The 20357-nt window shown below is 42.7% G+C and overlaps 1 protein-coding gene across 1 annotated transcript in view; it reads right to left on the minus strand.

Annotated features, from left to right (window-relative positions):
- KCND2 (potassium voltage-gated channel subfamily D member 2) overlaps positions 1–20357 on the minus strand; it is a 320642-nt gene that overhangs the window by 13309 nt on the left and 286976 nt on the right. Inside the window, exon 2 of the mRNA XM_056846794.1 lies at positions 6947–7109. Within this exon, the coding sequence (XP_056702772.1) occupies positions 6947–7109 (163 nt within the window). The remainder of the gene's footprint in view (positions 1–6946; positions 7110–20357) is intronic.

Genomic DNA, 20357 nt, shown 5'->3' on the forward strand with positions numbered 1-20357 from the left:
TTAAGTTAGGTGGCATGATGTGGAGAGGAGATAGATAGCAAGATGTTTTTTAAAAATCCTGGTGGAATTTCTCTTCCATATTGGCCATTCCTTCCTTCCATATCCATCCCTCTTTTCTATGGGGTAGCCATTTGCTGTCTGTATGGTGTAAAGAGTATCAAATCCCTATTCAGAAACCATAGTGATTCATTCATTTGAGGTGATGTGTTGTTATTATGCCCACAAGGTGCTGTTATATGTGTGTGGTAGGACATTGTTACATCACATCACAACATTGCCACAAGCAAACTGGCTCCTTCCATGTATAGCTAATACATCAGCATGCTGATTCTTGACTGGAGGGTGGTGATGATGTCACACTGGTGGTGTTTCTGTGCTCCCTGTTCTTTAAATTGACAGCAGTTTTTTCAGTGTCTCTTTGGGGAGGCCACAGGACAGCAATTACATTACACTGAAATTATGCCAGTATTAGTGGGCTGCAACTTAATGGGATTACTGGACGTTTTAGTTTATGGGTTGGATGTAGACCAAGTTGTCGATTCTCTCTGATTCAACCTTCCTGCAGCATGACATTCCTCTGGGTCCTCTATCCCCAGGAGTAGCATCATATAGAGATCAATGGGCTGTAGTGGGAGGGGGGAAACAGAAAAGTTCAATTCTGCCATTGGAAAATTTAGGCTGGATCCAGCCATATTTTCCCCATTCTATAATTAGAATTTTGACAAGTGGCAAATTTTAAGACACATATCTACCCTCCTTTTCTCCTCCCACCAAATATCCCACAAGGAATGGTAATGCTGAAATAGATGACAATAACATTAAGGAAGATAAAGAAGACCAAAAAAATGTCAGATAACAATATCAGCTTAAGCTACTAAGATATGTAAACTGAACAGGAGGAAGCCAACAGTAAAGATAACAAGGATAAAGAAATCAGATATGTAGTAGATAATGCAACAGTCATTCCTTGTGAGAAGTTGCACCTTTCTCCAATACTTTTTATGGTTGAATCCCTACACAGGATGCAGCCATCTTGAATTTGTTCTCATACTTAAGTCACCTACTTGTGATGCCCGAAGTCAATTACAGAGAAACATTTTTTTCTAAGTGCAGTTCAGGTCTACTTTTAGAATACAAGATACAGCAAGGTGGATGTGCCTTGACTGAAGTTTACTTCCAAGGAGACTGGAGTGTTCCTTTACTAAAGAGATACCCAGTTGAATGTTCTTGAGAAACGGGGGAGTTTCTATCCCAACCCCTGTGATGCTGGGAATAAAAGAAATTGTTAATAGCGTAAATTGATGACAAAATGCCTTGAATAATATCCATTATTATGGATTTTTATCCATTATTATAATATCCATGGGTAGAAAGCTTTATTATTAATCCATTATTTTATTTATTAATCCATTATTATAATATCCATGGGTAGAAACAGAAGAATCATTGTTATCACTCAAATGTGCTTCCTTGGGGTCAAATATTGTGCTACCTGCAATTAGGGTTGCCAGGTCCTTCTTCGCCATGGGAAGGAGTTTTTTGGGAAGAAGCTTGAGGAGGGCAGGGTTTGGGGAGGGGAGGGACTTCAATGACATAGAGTCAAATTGTCAAAGCGGCCATTTTTTCCAGGTGAACTGATCTCTATCAGCTGGGTATAAGTTGTAATAGCAGGAGATCTCCAGTTAGTACCTGGAGGTTGGCTACCCTACCTGCAATAGAGCTCTATGTCTGAAAACAGACTGTGTAAATGTAAAATCAAACTGGGAGAGAACAACATGTCTATTCTGCTTTTCTTCTAGATCCCCTAACAACACGTGGTAGAGAAAGCCTTTCACTACACTAAATCTTTGCAACGTGAGCAACATTAATGGCGATGCAATCTGTGGGCAATTCCTTCTTTTCCAAGTGGTGTTCCAAGCAAATACGTGTCCAGTAAATAGCACTTAGTTGTTCTCGAAATTACTGCTGTCATTTTTTCTCTCGTGCTGCCACTGCGCTACTAATCATGGAACAGGCTGCCAAAATTGAACTTATCAGTTACTGTTCATATTCAGCCGCTTTTGACAGAATTCACTGGGGCGATATAATACGTTTAGTCCCCGCGAGGTGCCAGGTGGAGAATGGATGTTTTTTGTATGTCATCAGAGAAAGAAGGGAACTGTATTTTTTTCATTAGCATCTGCCACCAGAGTGTTTTGTCAGGTGTAGTGAAGGGGCTTGGGGTTTGATTTAGCCAATGCAAAGCACTTTTCTTTTTTGTGCGATAGGGGGAAAAAAAGAACAGAAAAAGGAAGGGAAGCACCACTGAGCAAGTCATCTCTATTTGCGGTGATGTCTTCCATTTCTCCCCTTAATCAGTAGGATGCTGACACTGTACAAAGGCAGCTGTGAGTCTTGTAGTCTCTGGAGGAAGGGCAGAACGCCTAAGATTAAAGATTCCTTTTTTTGTACACTCAAAAAAATGCCAACAATAACCTGGCAAGTGGAACTTTTGGGGAAATCTGTATTTTCTCCCCAGGATTTTTAAAATAGATACAGTACCTGCTTTGACACTCAGTTGCTTGCTGAGGTATACTGAATTTGTACCCAGTGCTTAAGAGTTCTTACCCATTGTATTTAGATGGCTGGGCAGAATATAGTCTGCCTCAATAATATTGGCCTTTGACATTTTCTCAAGTGAAAAGTCAAAATGGCATGTCTCCTTTGCTGATTTATTTAATGACACACAGAACTGGAATTTGGAATAGAATTCCCTTTGGAACCTGTTGCCTGAAGCAACTATTTCACTTGTTGCATAGTTAACAGTGCAATCCTAAGAACACCTTCCTGGAAGTAAGTGCCACTGAGTAGACCTGAATAAGGTTCTGAGTAGATGTGGTTAAGATTGCCCTGTAAGTCTGGCCCCAAACCTTACAAGTGGACTTGATCTCACAACCTCCTTACCATATAATTAATTCTAAACCAAACAAACAAAACAAAACAAAACTTTAGTATTTTGGAAGAAAGCTGTTAAATAGCTGGAAAAAATATGCTGCCAAGATTAAGGTTGGAAGTATTATTTGGCTGGATATACCAACAGACCCACAGAAATAGAGCTCACTTTCCTTGCTCATGTACTGTAAGAACTTTGTTTACATCACACAAAATGGATGGTCAGTATACCTTTGTCAAATGTTGAATAGCATGGATATCCAATAAATACACTTGGGTAACAAAAGCCTGAATATATCCAGGGGTCTCCTTGTACAAAACAATCCAGTCTTCTCAGTGTGAGGGAATTCCACAGTTTTGCTGACACCCCCCACCCCACCCCCGGATGCCACATTTCATGTTTTCCCAGAAGGTTCGAAGACTGGGTCATTGGGAAGGGGAAGGCAGGGAAGTCCCATCCTGTAAGAGCAGAGCTTTTGCGGGTACTCCTCTTCTTTCTCCATCTTAATACATATTCAATGTTATTGAACCTTTAAGTTTATTAGTATTAGTTTTTCCTATGTTTAAAAAGACAAAGCCCTACCAGAAAAGAAATGGTAGCAGTGAAAATTCTGCAAAATATAAGGCATCCTTACATGTAGTTCAGAACACAGATTTATATTTTCCATGGAACTACTCATAGCATAATAATTTTAAGTGAAGAAATTTCTTTCCCTTATCTTTTCACAGAGATATGTGCTTATGACAAATGGAAGATTCACAGATCCTTAAGGAATTGTTGTCTAAGGGGTGCTTAGAGTGTATTTATACAATGCATAGACCTCGTTTCCCATAATAAATACCCAAAGTGATACTCAATAGATCAGTTTATCTTCTGAGTTAGGCAAAGGACAGGACTGATAACTCAGCCCCTTGTGGATTTTATAATCATTCAGAAAATCAGCAATGGCAAATAAATCAAAGCAATGTCAAGCCAAGAATCTTAATAGATCACAATAATATGGAAGGGCTAGGCTTAATTGGCCATAATAGTCAACTTCTCTTTAAGCTCCTGGTCGTGGCACATTTTATTAAAAGAATCCCACTGGACTCTTCTGGGGAACAAGGTTTTGTGGCTTGTTAATTAAAGTTTCCTATACTCATTTAGAAGGAAATTGATTTCTGTTGATTCAGAGGACTATTCCATTCATAATTCCTTGGCTGTGCAGAGATTAAGTGTTTCATGAAAGTCTCATGAATGAGTGAATGCAAAATTGGAAAGAAGGATGACAGAAAGAGGATTTGGAGATAAATGTTGAGTCCATGGGAAAAATACAAAATGCTCTCACGAATAATGCCGCCCTAAGCAGAGTTAACAACCTTCTAAGTCCATTCACTTGCTGTGGGAGACCAGTTGTCATCAGTGTAGGACCTATCCTGTGGAGTTCCACAGGGCACAATCCTATCCTCCACGCTTTTCAATCTCTCTGTAAAGATCTTAGGACAACTCATTCATAGCTTTGGGGCTGGAGGTCATCAATATGCAGATGATACTCGGTTCTATATATCCTAATCCAATTCCCCTAGTGTCATGGTAGAGATCCTGAATGACTGCCTTGCAGCTGTGGTAAATTGGCTAAGAGTGACCAAATTGAAATGAAACTTTGAAAAGACAGAGATAATGCTAGTTGGGAAGTCAGAGATCTTGAAGGACGTTGTGCTCCCCACTTTTGACCATTTCTGACTCAGTTAAGAGTCTTGGGGTTATACTGGAAATGTTATCTATTTGTTTATTTAATCACACTTCTACTCCGCCCTCCCCGGAGAGGAGAAGCAAGTTAATGCAGTTGCAAAAAAGGTTTTCTTCCTACTCAGCCTAGCCTGAAAGATGGCCCCTTACCTTGATATAGCTGATCTGGCCACCTGGATCCATGCCTCAGTAACATTGAGACCAGACTACTGTAATGCTATGTACATTGGTCTCCCCTCAAAATCATTGCAGAAACTCCATTTGGTGCAGAATGCCACAGTGTGGCCAATATCAGGAGCTAGATGGAGCATGCATATTACTCCCATCCTGTAGGCTGGCTGTCCATCAGTTACTAGGCTCAATTTAAGGTATTAGTTATGATGGCCTTGGATCCTCATATCTGTGAGACTGCCTCTTCCCCCATGCTCTACCACGATGGCTTTGCTCATTGGAGCAGGGTCTTTTGCAGATGCCAAACTGAAAATGGGCAAAACTAACAACTGCCTGTACCTGTGCTTTCTCTGTTGTGGCCCCTACCTTATGGAATGGCCTGCCTGAAAAGGTCAGGAAGGCTCCCACTCCCCTGGCTTTCCACAAACTATGCAAACCTGAATTATTTAAGATGGCTTTCCTACGCAGGCAATAAAGTTGCTCTGTACTAAACAATTCACAAAGTTTACTTGGAAACAATTATTAGGGACTGTGATCTATATTAATGTGTATAGCTTGCTGAAACTAAGAGTCCTCTATGAAATTTTGCATCATTTAATGTGTCATGTTTATACTTTGCTTCAGTTCTGTTTTTAGACTTCTAGTTTAGTTCTACAGCCCTAATCCTATTACCTTGTTTATTGAATGTCCCATCCTGTCAATCGTATTGATCTCACTCTGTGTAATCCGCTTTAAGTCCAAGTGAGAAATGTGGACTATAAGTAACATAAATAAATGGACTTAGAAGGGCGTGACTTTGCTTAGGATGGTACAGTCACAGTGCAATCCTAAGAATACTTCCCTGGAAATAAGCCCCATTGAACCAGTCTGAGCAGGATTCTGAGAACTTCTACTTAGGATGACACTGTAAATCACTTAAACTATCTCATGTAAATTAATTAATCTGGCTGAAGTCTTATGTGCTCACTGATAGTACCCATGCTTTCTAACTACCACTAATTTTAATTATGATTATTTGCAGGTATGCAGAAGATCAGTCTTAAAGGATCCAGATAAACATCCCTCCACATGAAAATTCTAAATTTCAAAAATAAAAATACATGTTTCAAATTCATTAAAAATTGCATACAAACCCATTAAAAAGTACACTGGACTGGACCCAAGAGTTTCTTTCTACTAAGTGAGGGGGCTTCCATGGAAGGAGGGAAGGAGACTTCTTCAAATGAATGACTTCTTTGGCTAAGAAGGGTCTTCCATACTTAGCAAAAGATTCCTTGCCTGGCAAAAAAGAACCATTGGATCCACCCCATTATCTTTTTTAAAAACTATAAGCTATGTCATCCAACATTTATACATCTTATTTTCTGAGCTCATCAAGTGACTGTTATAGCTGTCTGAAATGGATTTTAGATCACATATGATTTAATATCTGCACGCATGTAGATTGTGTGTTTTCATTTTTATTGTTAGTTAAACAAAGTTATTACTTCTTTATGGTAAAATTGAAATCTATTCTCAGTTGGATGAAACAGAGATCCAATAGCACTTTATAAAAGACTTAAAATTTACTCCTGCATGCATTTTTTTTTGTGAGTCGGGGTTGATGCAACAAGCAGCTGATGAAGTGAGCTCTGACTCACAAATATTCAGGTCCAGTAGCACCTTAAAGACCAACAAAATTTTCCATAGTATAAGCTACGCCGAGGCAGGCAATGGCAAACCACCTCTGAACTTCTCTTGCCTTGAAAACCCTACAGGGTTGCCATACGTCGGGCTGCACCACCACCATAAGCTTTTGTTAGCCAAAGCTCACTTAGTCAGATATGGTGATATTACATGCCTACCCACCTGAAACTATATAACAGCATAGCTACTGTTAGTCTTTAAGGTCACACTGGATTACTGTTCTATTTAAACGCAACAGACTAACATGGCTACCCTTTTAGAATTAGCTTGGTACGCCAAGCTAATTCTAAAAGGGTAGCCATGTTAGTCTTTATGGGTTTCCTATCAAATAAAGAAAAAAAAATCAATTTGATAACAAGACAGTGAACAGAAGAACCACCTGTCTACTCCATGCCAAACCAGAGTGTGGAATGGAAATGGGGAGCGCACCTTTTGTGCCCTGCGCTTATCTGCTCGTTGGTTCTGGTGGTAGATGCGACTGAAGTTGGACACAATGACAGGAACTGGAAGGGCAATGACTAAGACCCCACTCAGGGAACATATCGAGCCAAATATCTTGCCAGCTATAGTCTTCGGCACCATGTCACCATACCTGGGATTTAAACAAAAAACAACAACAACAAAAATTGTTTAAAAATTATGTTTCCCATGTTAGAGCTTTAGTTAAAACAGTCACAGTACTCTTTCCTTTCTGTTTGCAAATACTTTTCCATGCTTCATATCGCTTGCTTGTGTCAGCTTTCAGAGCCTCAGGTTAGCTGCTGATAAGTCCACACAGTGCCTGCCATGTTCGTATTCCAAATATGCGGCCTTCCTTCTGTCTTACAGGAGGAATTTAGGTACCACACTGAATAGTGTGGGAATTCATGGTGGTGGTGGTGGTGGTGGTGGTGGTGAGAAAGTCAATATTTTAGAGGGTGAAAACACTTTGTAAATAAGTACTTCTCCTTCCTTACCTGATAAATAAGTACCCAAAGAAATCAGGCATTTATCATAGATTGAAATGCTCAGACATTTTGGTTTAGGAATAACAACTCACTAAGAGAAGGATGTGATAAAGGTCTGTAAAATTATGCCTGGTGTTGAAAAAACTGGTGGAGTGAAAATTTCAGAAAAAGAGAAATGCAACTTTGCTTGTGTAAGCAGCAATTGGCTACCAAAAAAAGAAGAAGCATAGAACCACTGACCATCAATACTGGAGCAAAGAAAAATAAATAAAAGGAGTGATACACATCCTCTCACCCTAGGTCTAAAACGTACCCACTATGGTGATAAATTAAGAGATAGGTAGAACAAGCTTATGACTTCCAGGTTTCGGGGCAGGCCCTGATAATGACATCACTTTCTCTGCCATCTTGTAGGCCTCTTCCCCTTGAGGTTAGACTCACCTCAACCCTCCAAAAGGATTCTAAATAGCCTTGATATAGTCTGTGAGACACCTCCCTTGTGACCTAGTGAAAAAGAAGATTCCTGCTCCCTTCACTGAGAATGTGCAGTTCCCTAGGACTTGGGTTGCCAACCTCCAGGTACTAGCTGAAGATCTCCTGCTATGACAACTGATCTCCAGCTGATAGAGATCAGTTCACCTGGAGAAAACGGACGCTTTGGCAATTGCACTCTGTGGCATTGAAGTCCTTCCCCTGCCCAAACCCCACCCTTCTCAGGCTCCACCCCAAAAACCTCCCGCTGGTGGCAAAGAGATACCTGGCAACCCCATCTAGGACCCTGGCACAAGGCTATTTATTTTCTGGCTAATTCATCAGCATATGAATTGACACATCCTGCCAGCTTTTGTACACTGGAAGCGAGAAGGAAAAAAATCTGTTCAGCAAACCTTGGCCTACCTGTAAATATATTTTAGGTTAGCCTCTGAGAATTCACAGAGTGCAAATTCAAAGTTAACCATGCAACGCTCTATAGATACCTGGGGTGAAGTGACATTTCTCCACAGAGGGTAGATCTGATACCTTTCCTAATTGATTTAAAAGGTTAAAATAATGGATACTGAATACCGCAGATAAATTTTTAAATCTTTTGAGTCACGAATGGATCCAATGTATCAATGAAAGAGGGCTACTGCAGCAGAGAAAAATTAATGTTTTGCAATGATCAGATACTCCACTAGAGGGCATAAAACACCATTAGAAAAAAGGTAGACTACTAAAATGTGTCATATTTTACACCACAAGACACAAATGGTACCCAAACACGTATAGATACCCTCCCTTCCACTTCAATTACATTCTCTCCACAAATGCTATACCCATGTGGGGTTTCTTGTCTAACTTCTGCTGTGCTTGCTGAAAGAGAAAAAGATGGTACAATGAATTTTCTTTTTTACAGCTTATAAAAGGGGGATGATGGAGATTGGGAAAGTAAAACCAATAGAAGGTCATTGAACCTGACAGCATTCCTTTTAAAAGGCAAGGTCATCTCTTACTCATGCATAAAAAGATGAAAAACTGTAGGCACCAGTAATCATAGTCCTTGATAAATAAATTAGAAGGCAAAAATTCAAATTTTGCAAGAAAAAACCAGGCTGGAACACAGCAAGCAAATATATTCAAATTTGCATTATTTATTCCCGTCTGAAAATATGGTCCTTCTGGTTGAACACAAAGATGTTTAGCAATTCTGAAAAAGGGGGGAAATCGTTGGTATCTTAAATTGACTGCAGCGGAAGCTTCTGTAAACCATATACAGAAAGTAGTCACCTTGACTGGTATGTACAGGTTCCCCTTAGCAGACAGTCTCTCTGTCTAGTAAAGATAGCACACCACATCATGGTGCTCATCGGTGCCACGGTGCCTGCCGGTACTTCCCTGCATGGCTGCCAAGCTTTTAAGAAGGTGGATGGGGCCATTGGAAGGCAGAGCTTGTTATTGGCTGCCCTCAGTCAAATGAAAGGAATTTCCATGGATGCAACAGCAGCAACTGCCACTGAAGCAACAGGAGGACCAGCAAGCATCCAAGCTCGTGGTTCCATCCCCTGCCCCAATCAGGATTTGCTTCTTTTTATTTCCCTTCAGCAATTCTTTTGCAAAGCAGGGAGGGAATATCCACCTTTTGTGGCAGCCATTGTGGGGTGGTTCCTCAATAAACATATTCCATTTCTCAAATGGCTCCAGCTATATATGACCCAGCTTACTGGGGGTAAAGTGTAGATGACTGGGGAAAGCAGTGGCAAAGCACCCCGTAAAAATAGTCTGCCTAGTAAACACCAAGATGTGACGTCACCCCATGGGTCAGTAAAGACCCGGTGCTTGCACAGGGGACTACCTTTACCTCATATATGACCTCGGGCTGTGGAATGGTATGGTATAGCCTGATCTCAGCAAATCTCAGAAGCTAAGCAGGGTTGGTACTTGAATAGAGGACCACCAAGGAAGACTCTGCAGAGGAAGTTAAAGTGCCCCTCACTTGCCTTGAAAGCCCCTTGCTGGGGTCTCCATAAGTCAGTTGGGACTTCATGGCACATATGTATGTATATAGGACCTTATAGATCAAATCTGGCATACTGACATGCTCAGAAGAATACTGGAAATCATGACAGAAATTTGCACCTGGATATTATATCCCCAGTTCTGTTAGGAGATATCAATTGTACTAACATCACCCTGTATATAAACATTGCATCTCACCTTGAACACTTTATGGTAAAAACAAAATAGAGGAAACTGAGAAATGTTTCTGTGGACCTATGGGAACCAGAAAAAGAGAGGATAACAGAGATTGGGGTGCATACATATGGTGGTGCAGTGTGGGAGAAAATAAAGGAGGGAGTGTACATTATTGGGTACTGAGGAGAAAAAAAGAGGTTAACAGGTTCAAAAGACTGAATTAAAATTGTTTCCAAAGTGCTTCTTCACAGTTAATGTGGCTTTCCTGGGTCAGTAAAAAAATGTAAAAGTGTTTTGTGCAACCCCCATCTATTTCATTAATTTAGCTCAGGAGTTAAATCCTGATGTGCATGTCTGATTGCTCTGGTCAGCTCCAGTGCATTCTTGGTAACATTTTTAATTACTAGAAAAATCCTTTAGGGAGTGGATTGCCCTCTAAGTGAGAATAAAACTGTGATCCTAAGCACATTTTCTTGAAAGTTTGAATTCAACGGGACTTGCATCCTAAGGGTGTGTGTGTGTTTGCAGGAGGTGAAGAAAGGGTCACCATGCTAGCACTTTCCATTTTCAGTCCTTAACTGTAGTATTATATTCTTTCTGGTATACACCGATAAATATTGACTGCTACTGCACATAAGAGGGAATAAGCCATGGGCATCCCTATTAACATAAACCATGTCTAATACAGTGTAATAGTTCTGCACACTGTGCATAGAACATAGAGTACTTTCAAGGGGTGTGCACTCAGACATCGATTAATAAAATAAAAAAGCCATTTTCATTGTTGCCAGTACAATAACATATCCAGTCACTAGAAATTCCTATCGTTGGTAATCTCCAGACATCATTGCAAACATCTAACTTCTAGCACCTGCACTGCCTGCTTTTCACACTGCCAAGAGGCACTTAGAAACAGGAGGGAGATAGATTGGTTGGGAGAGAGAAAGAGTGAGTCAGCAATGAATGTAAAAGATAGACACTTCATCCAGACAGAAGAGTTAGCAGGCATTCTGAAGCAGACTGCAGTGATAGTGCATAGTATTGCTCTGACCATTATGTTGTCCCATAGGCCTGGAAAGGGCTTTTTGGATCTATATAAGTTGAGATCCTCTTCTCGAGCCCTACTCTCTGTGCTGCCACCTGCAGCAGTAAGGTGGGTGGTAACCAGAAACAAGACTTTTTCAGCAGTGGCAACTCAGCTTTGGAATTCCTTCCCCCTTGTGGGCCTGGCACCTACTTTCCTGTCCCTTAGGCACCAGGCCAAAACATCTTTCCCAGGCTTTTAACTTAAGAGGGTCCATCATTTGTAGCTGTTTTATGGTCTGTTCATATCCCAAAGACTGTTTTTATCAAAATCATTTTAGACTACACTAAAATGTGTTTTTATGCCCTGGCTTGCTCTTATTGGCTGTTTTTATTGACATTTTAAATTAAATGAACATTTTATTTGTGTTACTGATTTGGATTGTTTTATAGACATGTTTCGATTGATAGGACATGGTTTTTATTGCCTTATTGCCTCCTTGCTCTTCTCTAATGGATGGAGGGTAAAAAGTTACTTATGACTTTCAAAACGATTGAGGCTAACAACAAACAAGCGAACAACGCAATCCTATGCAGAGTGACTTCATTTTATGGCAATGTGTAACTTTAGGCACATTACACATGAATCATTTTCCACAACTGGGTCTTCAAATAAAAGTTGTAGAAAGCACTTGTACCACTAAGAAAATGTCAATTGATCAATATTAACTGGCATTCCATGCCAGAACCTAGAAAGAGAAAGGTATTTGTTGACACAAGAGAAATATGACCTATGCCTTGTGTGCTGGTTAGGGTTGCACATATTGATAAACCTGAACTGAAAATAAACCCGAAATTAGCTGTTTCAGTAAATTTCAGGATTCGGGTTTACTGGATACCAAAACCTGGGGATAAAGTTGAAGCTGAATAGGCAATTCCTGAAAAAGCCAAATAGATATTTTGCTTTTCGCGTTTGGGTAATCGCTTTTGCTCAGAGGCATGGCTCTGTGCTTTCTCCCCCCCCCCTTTTTTCTTTTCTTTGACTGGTTTTGTTAGGGCCCAATGGTTGGGGCCCTTTTGAGATGGGGATCGGGTAATGGGAGCCAACTTGGTCTGACCAACTTTCCAGGTATATCACCCAACAGAAGACTACCCTGCATAGCAGAAGAGTCATTTAAAAGATGGGGCTCACCCAGTCCCGTCCAGAGGAATATACCCTCCAACTAAAAAGAGCCAGCTTCAACAGCTGCGGACACCATCAGGCTCCCAAAGAAGATTTCTTCATCCACATGGATGAGCAATCTCCTTCAGACAGCCCCTGTGGTCGAGACTTTGGCTGGCTCCAATATCAACCCCCTCCCCAAAAATCTGCTTTCCAAAAGACGGTCACCCCAAGTGGAGGCTTCATTTCCCTGCACTGTGACCATTTCTTGAAATCAGATTTTTGATGACCATAATAAAGGACTGTTCACAGGATGTCATTTGCCACCAAAAGAAATGTTTTCTGTGCCTTATTTTTCTTGCATTTAAGCCCTTTCCCTCCGTTTGGAAGCTAATTTGCATGGACATGATGCAAAGCGACCCAGAAATGAAGGCAGCCCCCAGACTTTGAAGTACCAGCCTGGAATCAGCTCTTTCTGCCAGTCCTCGGCAATGCTGAACTTTTGAACCTGAAAACTGATGGAGACCTCGCCTCACAAATGCCTGCAGGATGGGGGTGACCCCTTTGTGGGCCCATAAAACTGGACCCCCTGTTCCAAAGTTCACCAAACTTTGGCGACCATCTAAAGGAGAGCCACACTGCAAATCTGGGGATTCTACCTCCAAAAATGTCCCCCCAGGAGCTTAAAAAAAAATCGCCATAAACTATAATGGGCCCAAATTTTTCAGGAAACCCGAAAATAAGCCAAATATCCATATTTACCGATATGGGTATTCGGCTTATTTTGGGTTTAGTGAAAAAAATCGGGCCCAATAAACCAGAACCTGATTTTTTTTTTTTTGCACAACCCTAGTGCTGGTGTTTACAGCAATTACCACTACCTATAAGTTGCCAGAGCCTGCAACGTCTGCTTATTCTGAGTACAACAAATTTCAGAGGGGTGCTGAGTTATAGAGAAAAAGGTATAATTCTGTGTAGGCTTTCACTGTTCATATGTCACACCCAAATCAACAAACTTGCGACATTTTAAAGCCTGAGAAATTTATTGAGAACCCAGAATGTATAATCTGGATGCTGTTGACATGCCTTGTAAGTGTGCATGTGTAGGACCTATGCAGAGATGTTCTAGGTGCCTGTTATACAACCAAGGAATTTTACTTGAGCAGATGCACTGAAGGCTGAGCTTTGGTAATGCAAGATACTTCCATTTAATCTTGGATGTGGTTGTGCAAATGCATGAAATTGCCTTTATACTGATTCAGGTCATCAGTCTATGAAGGTCCTCTAACTGGCAGTAGCTCCCCAGGGTCTTAGGCAGAGATCTTACAATTCACCCGCTAACTGATTTTTTAAACTGGAGATGCTGGGAATAGAACCTAGGACATTCTACATGCCTTGCTGGTGGTCTACCACTTAGCCATGCTCTCTCCCCGGTTGTTTGAATCAAACCTGAACAGAGCTATTATACAGAGCTATTTGACTTTAACACATTTCATATTTTTAATATAGTATTTTCTTTAAATATTATCATGCCCACCTTGATTTCTGAGAGCAAGCAGGAAAAAGCACACACACACACAAAACATTTACTCACTAATAGCAGATCAATTAATGTGGAAAATGATGGGAATTCTCCAGTGCTGGCATGCCTCATTGTACATTAAAAAAAATAAATAAGTTGGTCACTTTCATTTTGGAAAGTGGCTCGAGAAAAGACCATTAGTGAAGGACAGAAGCGGTTTGTGTTGACACAGTAGAATAAGAAATGCCAAATATGAAATAATATTATAGAGTTGTCAAATTATATGTGACAACTGCAAAATACGCTGCCTTGTCTGAGGAGGATGCAGCAAATTGTTATAAAGCTGTTCCCTATAGCTTCCAAGCTGCTTGGTGACTAAACACTGGCAAGTGGACCCTAATTAGTCATTTATTTCAGCATTGCACACTACAGCGGATAATTCAAAATGCCACTGGTAATAACTTTAAGTAGCATTTGGAAGCAGTCATGACCATTCCAAAACGCATGTGGGCATTCCGACTGCCTCGCGTTCAGGTTTCCACTGTTTGCAGTTTCTATTTCAACATAAGCCAGAGTCATCTCCATGCAACCCCCCAACCCTCCTGTGAATGTGTACGTGGCATGAGCAGGGGCTCCCCACTGTCAACAGTGCAGGGAAAACGCTTCATGTGCAATTTACACATGGGAGATAGCAGGCCGGAAGAGCTTCAGGTTCTTAAGCTCATGCAGAGCTTTGTGGGGACAAAACATTGGATCACTGCTGTTCCTTGAACAAAAATTCTATGGCAGGATAAGAGGTTTGTAATTGGCTGGCTTTTCCCTTCAAACAAAGAAGGTTAGAGAAAATGTTTTATTTCCTATGAATCAGAGCTGGTGCCAAGAAAATTACGCTGCACTAAATAATTAGAAGTGCAGTCCTAACCAGCCCACTGGCTTACTGGAGTGTAACTTTGTTTAAATAGCGCTTGAAAGGGCAGCAGCAACTATTTGCTGACCCAGCACCAAATGGGGGTGGTGGCGGAGACGGCTAGATGGGGAACCCCCAACCCCCACATAAATAAGACCATGACACAGTGTTGGGGTGTAAATGGCCACAACTTTTATTGGTTATAGCTGATAGGGCATTGGCATGGCATAGGGGCTGGATCCAGGTCACTGGCCGACCCGCCTGCTGACCGATGCATGACCTCCTACTCCCAGCCCGCCTGCTGGAGAGTATCCTGGGATAGCAGTATGCAGGACACTACTTGGACTTGAGCAGCTGTGTGATTCCCCTGCCATTTGGAGGGAGGCTGCCCTGACAGCCCCTGAGCTGGGCATGTCCCTTGTAAGGCCTCCCCCCCAAATTCCTTATTGGGATCCCCAGAGTGGGGAAAAGTAGGCATGCAGGTCGGCTTTCCCCCCAAAACTGGATCCGGCTCCATGCCAACATAGCCACAAGAGATGGCTGTGGACCAAGCAGGACCAGATCGACTCTCGCCAAAGCACTCACAGCTGTGGCAAGCACTGGGGAGCCAAATGTCCTGTTCCAAAAAAGAAAGGTGGACTCCATCCGGGCGAAACAGTCCAGGTGGACTGAAATGTCTGGGTGGCAAATCCTACGGCGACCCGCCTGCTGCCTGATGTATCAATATCCCCCCCAGCCCACCTGCTTGGGGGGGGGCGTGGACTGTGGAGCAGCAAGACCCAGGGTCCCCTGAAGGCAGTGTGTGGATCACCTGCCACCTGATGGTGAAGTCTAGCCGACAGCCTCTGAGCTGGGCATGCCACTTAATGGCTCCCCTCTCAAGACCCCTTAAAAGGGTGGGGGTCATGTGGGCTAACAGCCACCACTACCACCATCTCCCCAAACAGATCCACTTGTTGCCCAAATCACCAGCTAAGCTGTGACAAAGAGTAAAGCATGGAACATGTGAACAAGGAGGTAGAAGATCATCCAATCCAACCCCCTGCCAATGCAGGGAATTTACCACCACCTGGTGACCCCATGCTCCATGTCCAGAGGAAGGCAAAAACCTCCAGGATACCTGGCCAATCTAGCCTGGAGGAAAATTCCTTCCTGTCCCCAAAGTGGCAATCAGCACTACCCTGGGCATGTAAGCAAGGACCATGAAACAATCCATCAAGCTCAGGAGCATGCCACAGCCAGTAAAGTTGCATACCTGCCCAGAGCACGACTCTGCGCCTGCAGGTCTGGGCCCATTTTGCCAATGAGCTGAAACTAAAAAGACAGGTTATAGGATACCATGTTGTGGCCAGATGTATGCCTTAGAATGCCATGAACCTCTCCTGCTAACGGCCTTGATGCGAGAGGTGGAAAAATCCTGGCTGTCCACCATGGCAGCAGCACTGATCCTGAAAGAAAGGAGCCCAAACTCACAGGGTGAGAAGCGAGCCATGCCAGGCCCCACCTACATTATATAGCACCAAAAGGATTGATGGTGTTTACTGACCCAAAAGCATCCAATGCGACTGGCATTGGGCTCAGAAATACCTGGAAATTGGAGGTGAAGCCAGGGAGAGTGTGGCCTAGGGAAGAGAGAAACCCTGCGCCATGCAGTTCATCCTCTGAAACAGCCCTGTATTCCAGGAGATGTAGCATCTATGAATGCAATAGAGTAGAAGGGATCATGTAGACTGGAGGTCAGTTGTAATCCTGAGCAATCTCCCACCCCCACCTGGGGGCTGGCACTGCAAGTGTGCCACCGTGAACTGAGACAAACCACAGCAACCTAAGCATGCTGATCTGTTCCGCACTGTCATGGGCCCCCAACACACACACACACACTGAACAGTTTCAAATCTCACAGGGACAAGTCCCAGGGTATTCCAAAAGCCAAGTCCAAGGGTTCAAGCCAAGGTCCAGATAAAGCAAACAGTTCACAGCAAGGTCAGGAGTAGATAGACGTGTTGCTTCCACACAGCTATGCCCTTTCCATCTGCTTATGAACAGGATGCCACTCAGGCAGCCTGTAATGCCGTGCACCTGCCAGCCACCTCAGGCCTATTCCTGCAAACACTCCTCCCCCACTGTCAGTGCCGGCTCGGTACCGAGCTGCTAGGTGGGCACTTTGTCTCTTGTCCTGTAAGACCCTACGTGTTCGCCTCCTCCGCTGTTCCTGAGGCTCCAGTGATGAGGGGTGGGTGGGTGAGCAGACAGGCAGCTGGCTCTCTGCAGCCTGCTCAGAGCTGGAGGGCTGAGGGGTTGCTGTGCTAGTTGCTGGCTGCAGCTCTGGGTCCGGCCCCTCAGGGGCTGTTTCTTTCTGTACAATCTCAGCCGCTGGCTGGGATAGAAGCCAGGGCTGCCGGCTAACTCTTCGTCAGAGGAGTCAGCAGTGTCTCCTGGACCCGGCTGCGCCATGAAACACACTCTCCTGCAATGATAGCAACCCCAAAGCATTCACAGACAGAAAGCCTAAACAGCCAGCATCAAAACTGGCCAGCTTCTACTCCAAAAGGCCCCTAAAACCTGCTCGCTTATCCTCCACCTGCTACAAGAAACAAGTTACTATCTTGAGGAATGTGTGATGAGAGGGAAGGCCCTGGTCCCCTTCTAGCTTGAAGCTCCCCCTGAGGGCCCCTGTTTTCATCCAGGCACTGGCTTGCCCGGATAGAAGACCATCTACGAGACTTGAGAAAACAAGAATGGGTCCAAGTTCAACGGCTCCAGACATCATGATTATGCATTTTGCTCCCCCCCCAAAAAAAGTGCAAGGTTCCCACTTTGGAGCCCCTGGAGCCCTCCTCCAGCCAACCCCCCAGCACAGAGCCAGCAAACAGGGCTCAGGATAAGTCCTGAACCCGCGCTCATGACACCCAGGTGATGGGGTCAAGTAAATCTTTTATCATAACCTTTTCTTATGATTTATGGCAGACTGTTGTGATCAAAAGAGAATGTTTTATCAAATAGAATTAAATACTTGTTACCATATTCAATGTGGATGATTTTTTAAATAAAATCTCTTAAGCGTATACTATTACTACACCCTAGGGTTTCCAGGTCCCTCTCCATCACTGGCGGGAGGGTTTTTGGGCAGAGCCTGAGGAAGGTGGGGTTTATGGAGGGGAGGGGCTTCAATGCCATAGAGTCCAATTGCCAAAGCAGCCATTTTCTCCAGGTGAACTGATCTCTATCAGCTGGAGATTAATTGTAATAGCAGGAGATCTCCAGATAGTACCTGGAGGCTGGCAACCCTACTACACCCATTAAATATATTTGACTTTAACATTAATCATGAGGTCCTGCGTGAAGTTCCTGTTTTAAATCCATGATGCTGACAGAGTTGACACAGATGTTACTTCATTCTGGCAAATCTGTGAACATTGTAATGTGCTATTCCAAAGATTTGCAGAAGACTGCAACAATTCCTTCTCAGATTAGAAACAATGGTCAAATGCAGCTTTTCCTGAGCATGGAAGAAGTCTTCAGTGACTCCCATCATCAGATGCGATGCTGCTCGTGCTGATATTTGCACATATGATCTGGCCATGGTAACAGCGGCAACAATTCACAACTATCAGCACTTGGAAAATGGGGCAGATGCGGCTAGATCATTATTGACAGACTTGCAACAGGAGTACAAAAGAAAATAATCGTCTGTACTGCATCTCTCCGGAGGCTTCGCTGCTAGGCAGTAATTATGTGGGGGCCAACGTGCTTTTATTTTACACTGATCAAAGAAAAACAAGTCAGCAAAAAGCTGATATAAATGCTCAGGGCAGATTCTTCCTCATTTCCCCATCTTACCGATCTTCAGAATGGATTTTTTTTCCAAGTGGCACAATGCTATTTTTCAACAAGGTTGTTGCATTCTTGTTTTCCCACCCTGTGGTGGAAAGATTAGGTTGTCTGACTCTTGGGGGATTCAAGAAGAGAAACAAGGACAAGATTTGAGAGAATGTGCTTCTTTCCCTCCTACAGCATCTTACAAAGTGATGCATTACTATTGGAGTCATTGCTTCTGTTCAGAACAACATAATGTCACAAGATGTATTAATGATATTTTGGTTTTGGTGAAGGACATTAATCTGTGACATTCACAATTTACAACCACCGTCATTTTTGTATTGTTCAGGTTAGATCTTAAACACATATATGAATTAATTATGACTGTTCAGGTCCTGACAAAGAAGATTTAAACTACTACACTGAACCCTTGGGAGAGAGTTATTTCTGAAACCGTGTTACAATATTTCCTGTATCCCATTGTCCATAATATAGGGGTATGTTGAAGTATTGTTCAGTGGAACTTCACTTATTTTGGATGGAGTAAATAGTGCTGATGCTATCACCAGATCCTGCTACATGAAACTCCAAGCAGATTTTCATTTGGCTGCTAGAAGCAAAGTATGGCCAGACTCCAAAGATGTAAGAGATTTCTTGAGTTGTACCTGTGAGAGGGAAAGAGAGCATGAGGGAACTGCTCCCTTGAAATTCTGGTGAGTAGAATTTGCCTCCATTCAATATGGAGATGTTGAACCCCCATGACACTTTGAGTGGCAAAAACACAACTGCAGCCAGGCAGATACAATATCGTTTAAAACAACCATTGATGCATTAGATGTATGCATTAGATGTATGTAACTTACCATTGTGACATGGAATGGCATGTGTTGCTGTAGTTACAGCGCATTTCTTTGCAAGAGGAACAGACACTGCCAACCAAATCATGTATCAGTTGCAATCCTAACTATTACTGTATTTCCAGTGAAGGTTTTCATCAATGCATATGATGACAGGTATAGCCATTTAGATTATTCCCTAGTATTAGATATAATAACTAGCCAAGGACCATGAATTTACTAGTCTTTGGATAGCAGGAAAACAGAAAAATGGAGTTGAGAGATATTCACTGTGGTATAATCACACTGCCTCCACTTTGTCTCTGTTCTTTCCATCTTGGTACCAAGACCTACATTCTTCCAAGTTTGCATTAAAACAAGTGTGTCTATACCCAGTGCAAATCTAAAGGCGGAAACTGAAGGTGAAGGAAGCCGGGCAATGTTTCATTAAATCACCCAGCGTGTGTGCCACAGTTTACTTATGGTGACCTCATAGGTTTTCAAGGCAAGAGACATTTAGAGGTGGTTTGCCATTTCCTTCCTCCGTGTGGGCTGAGAGAGTTCTGAGAGAACTGTGACTGGCCCAAGGTCACCCAACAGGCTTCATGTGGAGGAGTGAGGAATCCAACCCAGTTCTCCAAATTTGAGTCCACCGCTCTTAACCATTACACCAAGCTGGCTCTTAAATCACACTAGGTAAGTGTAAATATTCTGGCTATGGAAAACACAGGGATAGAGAGGATTCAACCAGAAATGTTATTCCAATTATTAATAAAGGATCTTCTCATGAGTGGATCCTGCACCACAACTGACTCTGATGTTACTACCACATCCAATCCTCTTCCCCAGTATCACCCAGAAAAATGTAAAGACCTGTCTACAATGGAAAGCATTCAATATTGGCTGATAGATGTTCTAGTCTTATGCTTTAATTTGACTAGGCCTGGGGCT

Source organism: Euleptes europaea, chromosome 3 (genome assembly GCF_029931775.1).
Source record: "Euleptes europaea isolate rEulEur1 chromosome 3, rEulEur1.hap1, whole genome shotgun sequence".
In the NCBI taxonomy this organism is placed as follows: Eukaryota; Metazoa; Chordata; class Lepidosauria; order Squamata; family Sphaerodactylidae; genus Euleptes; species Euleptes europaea.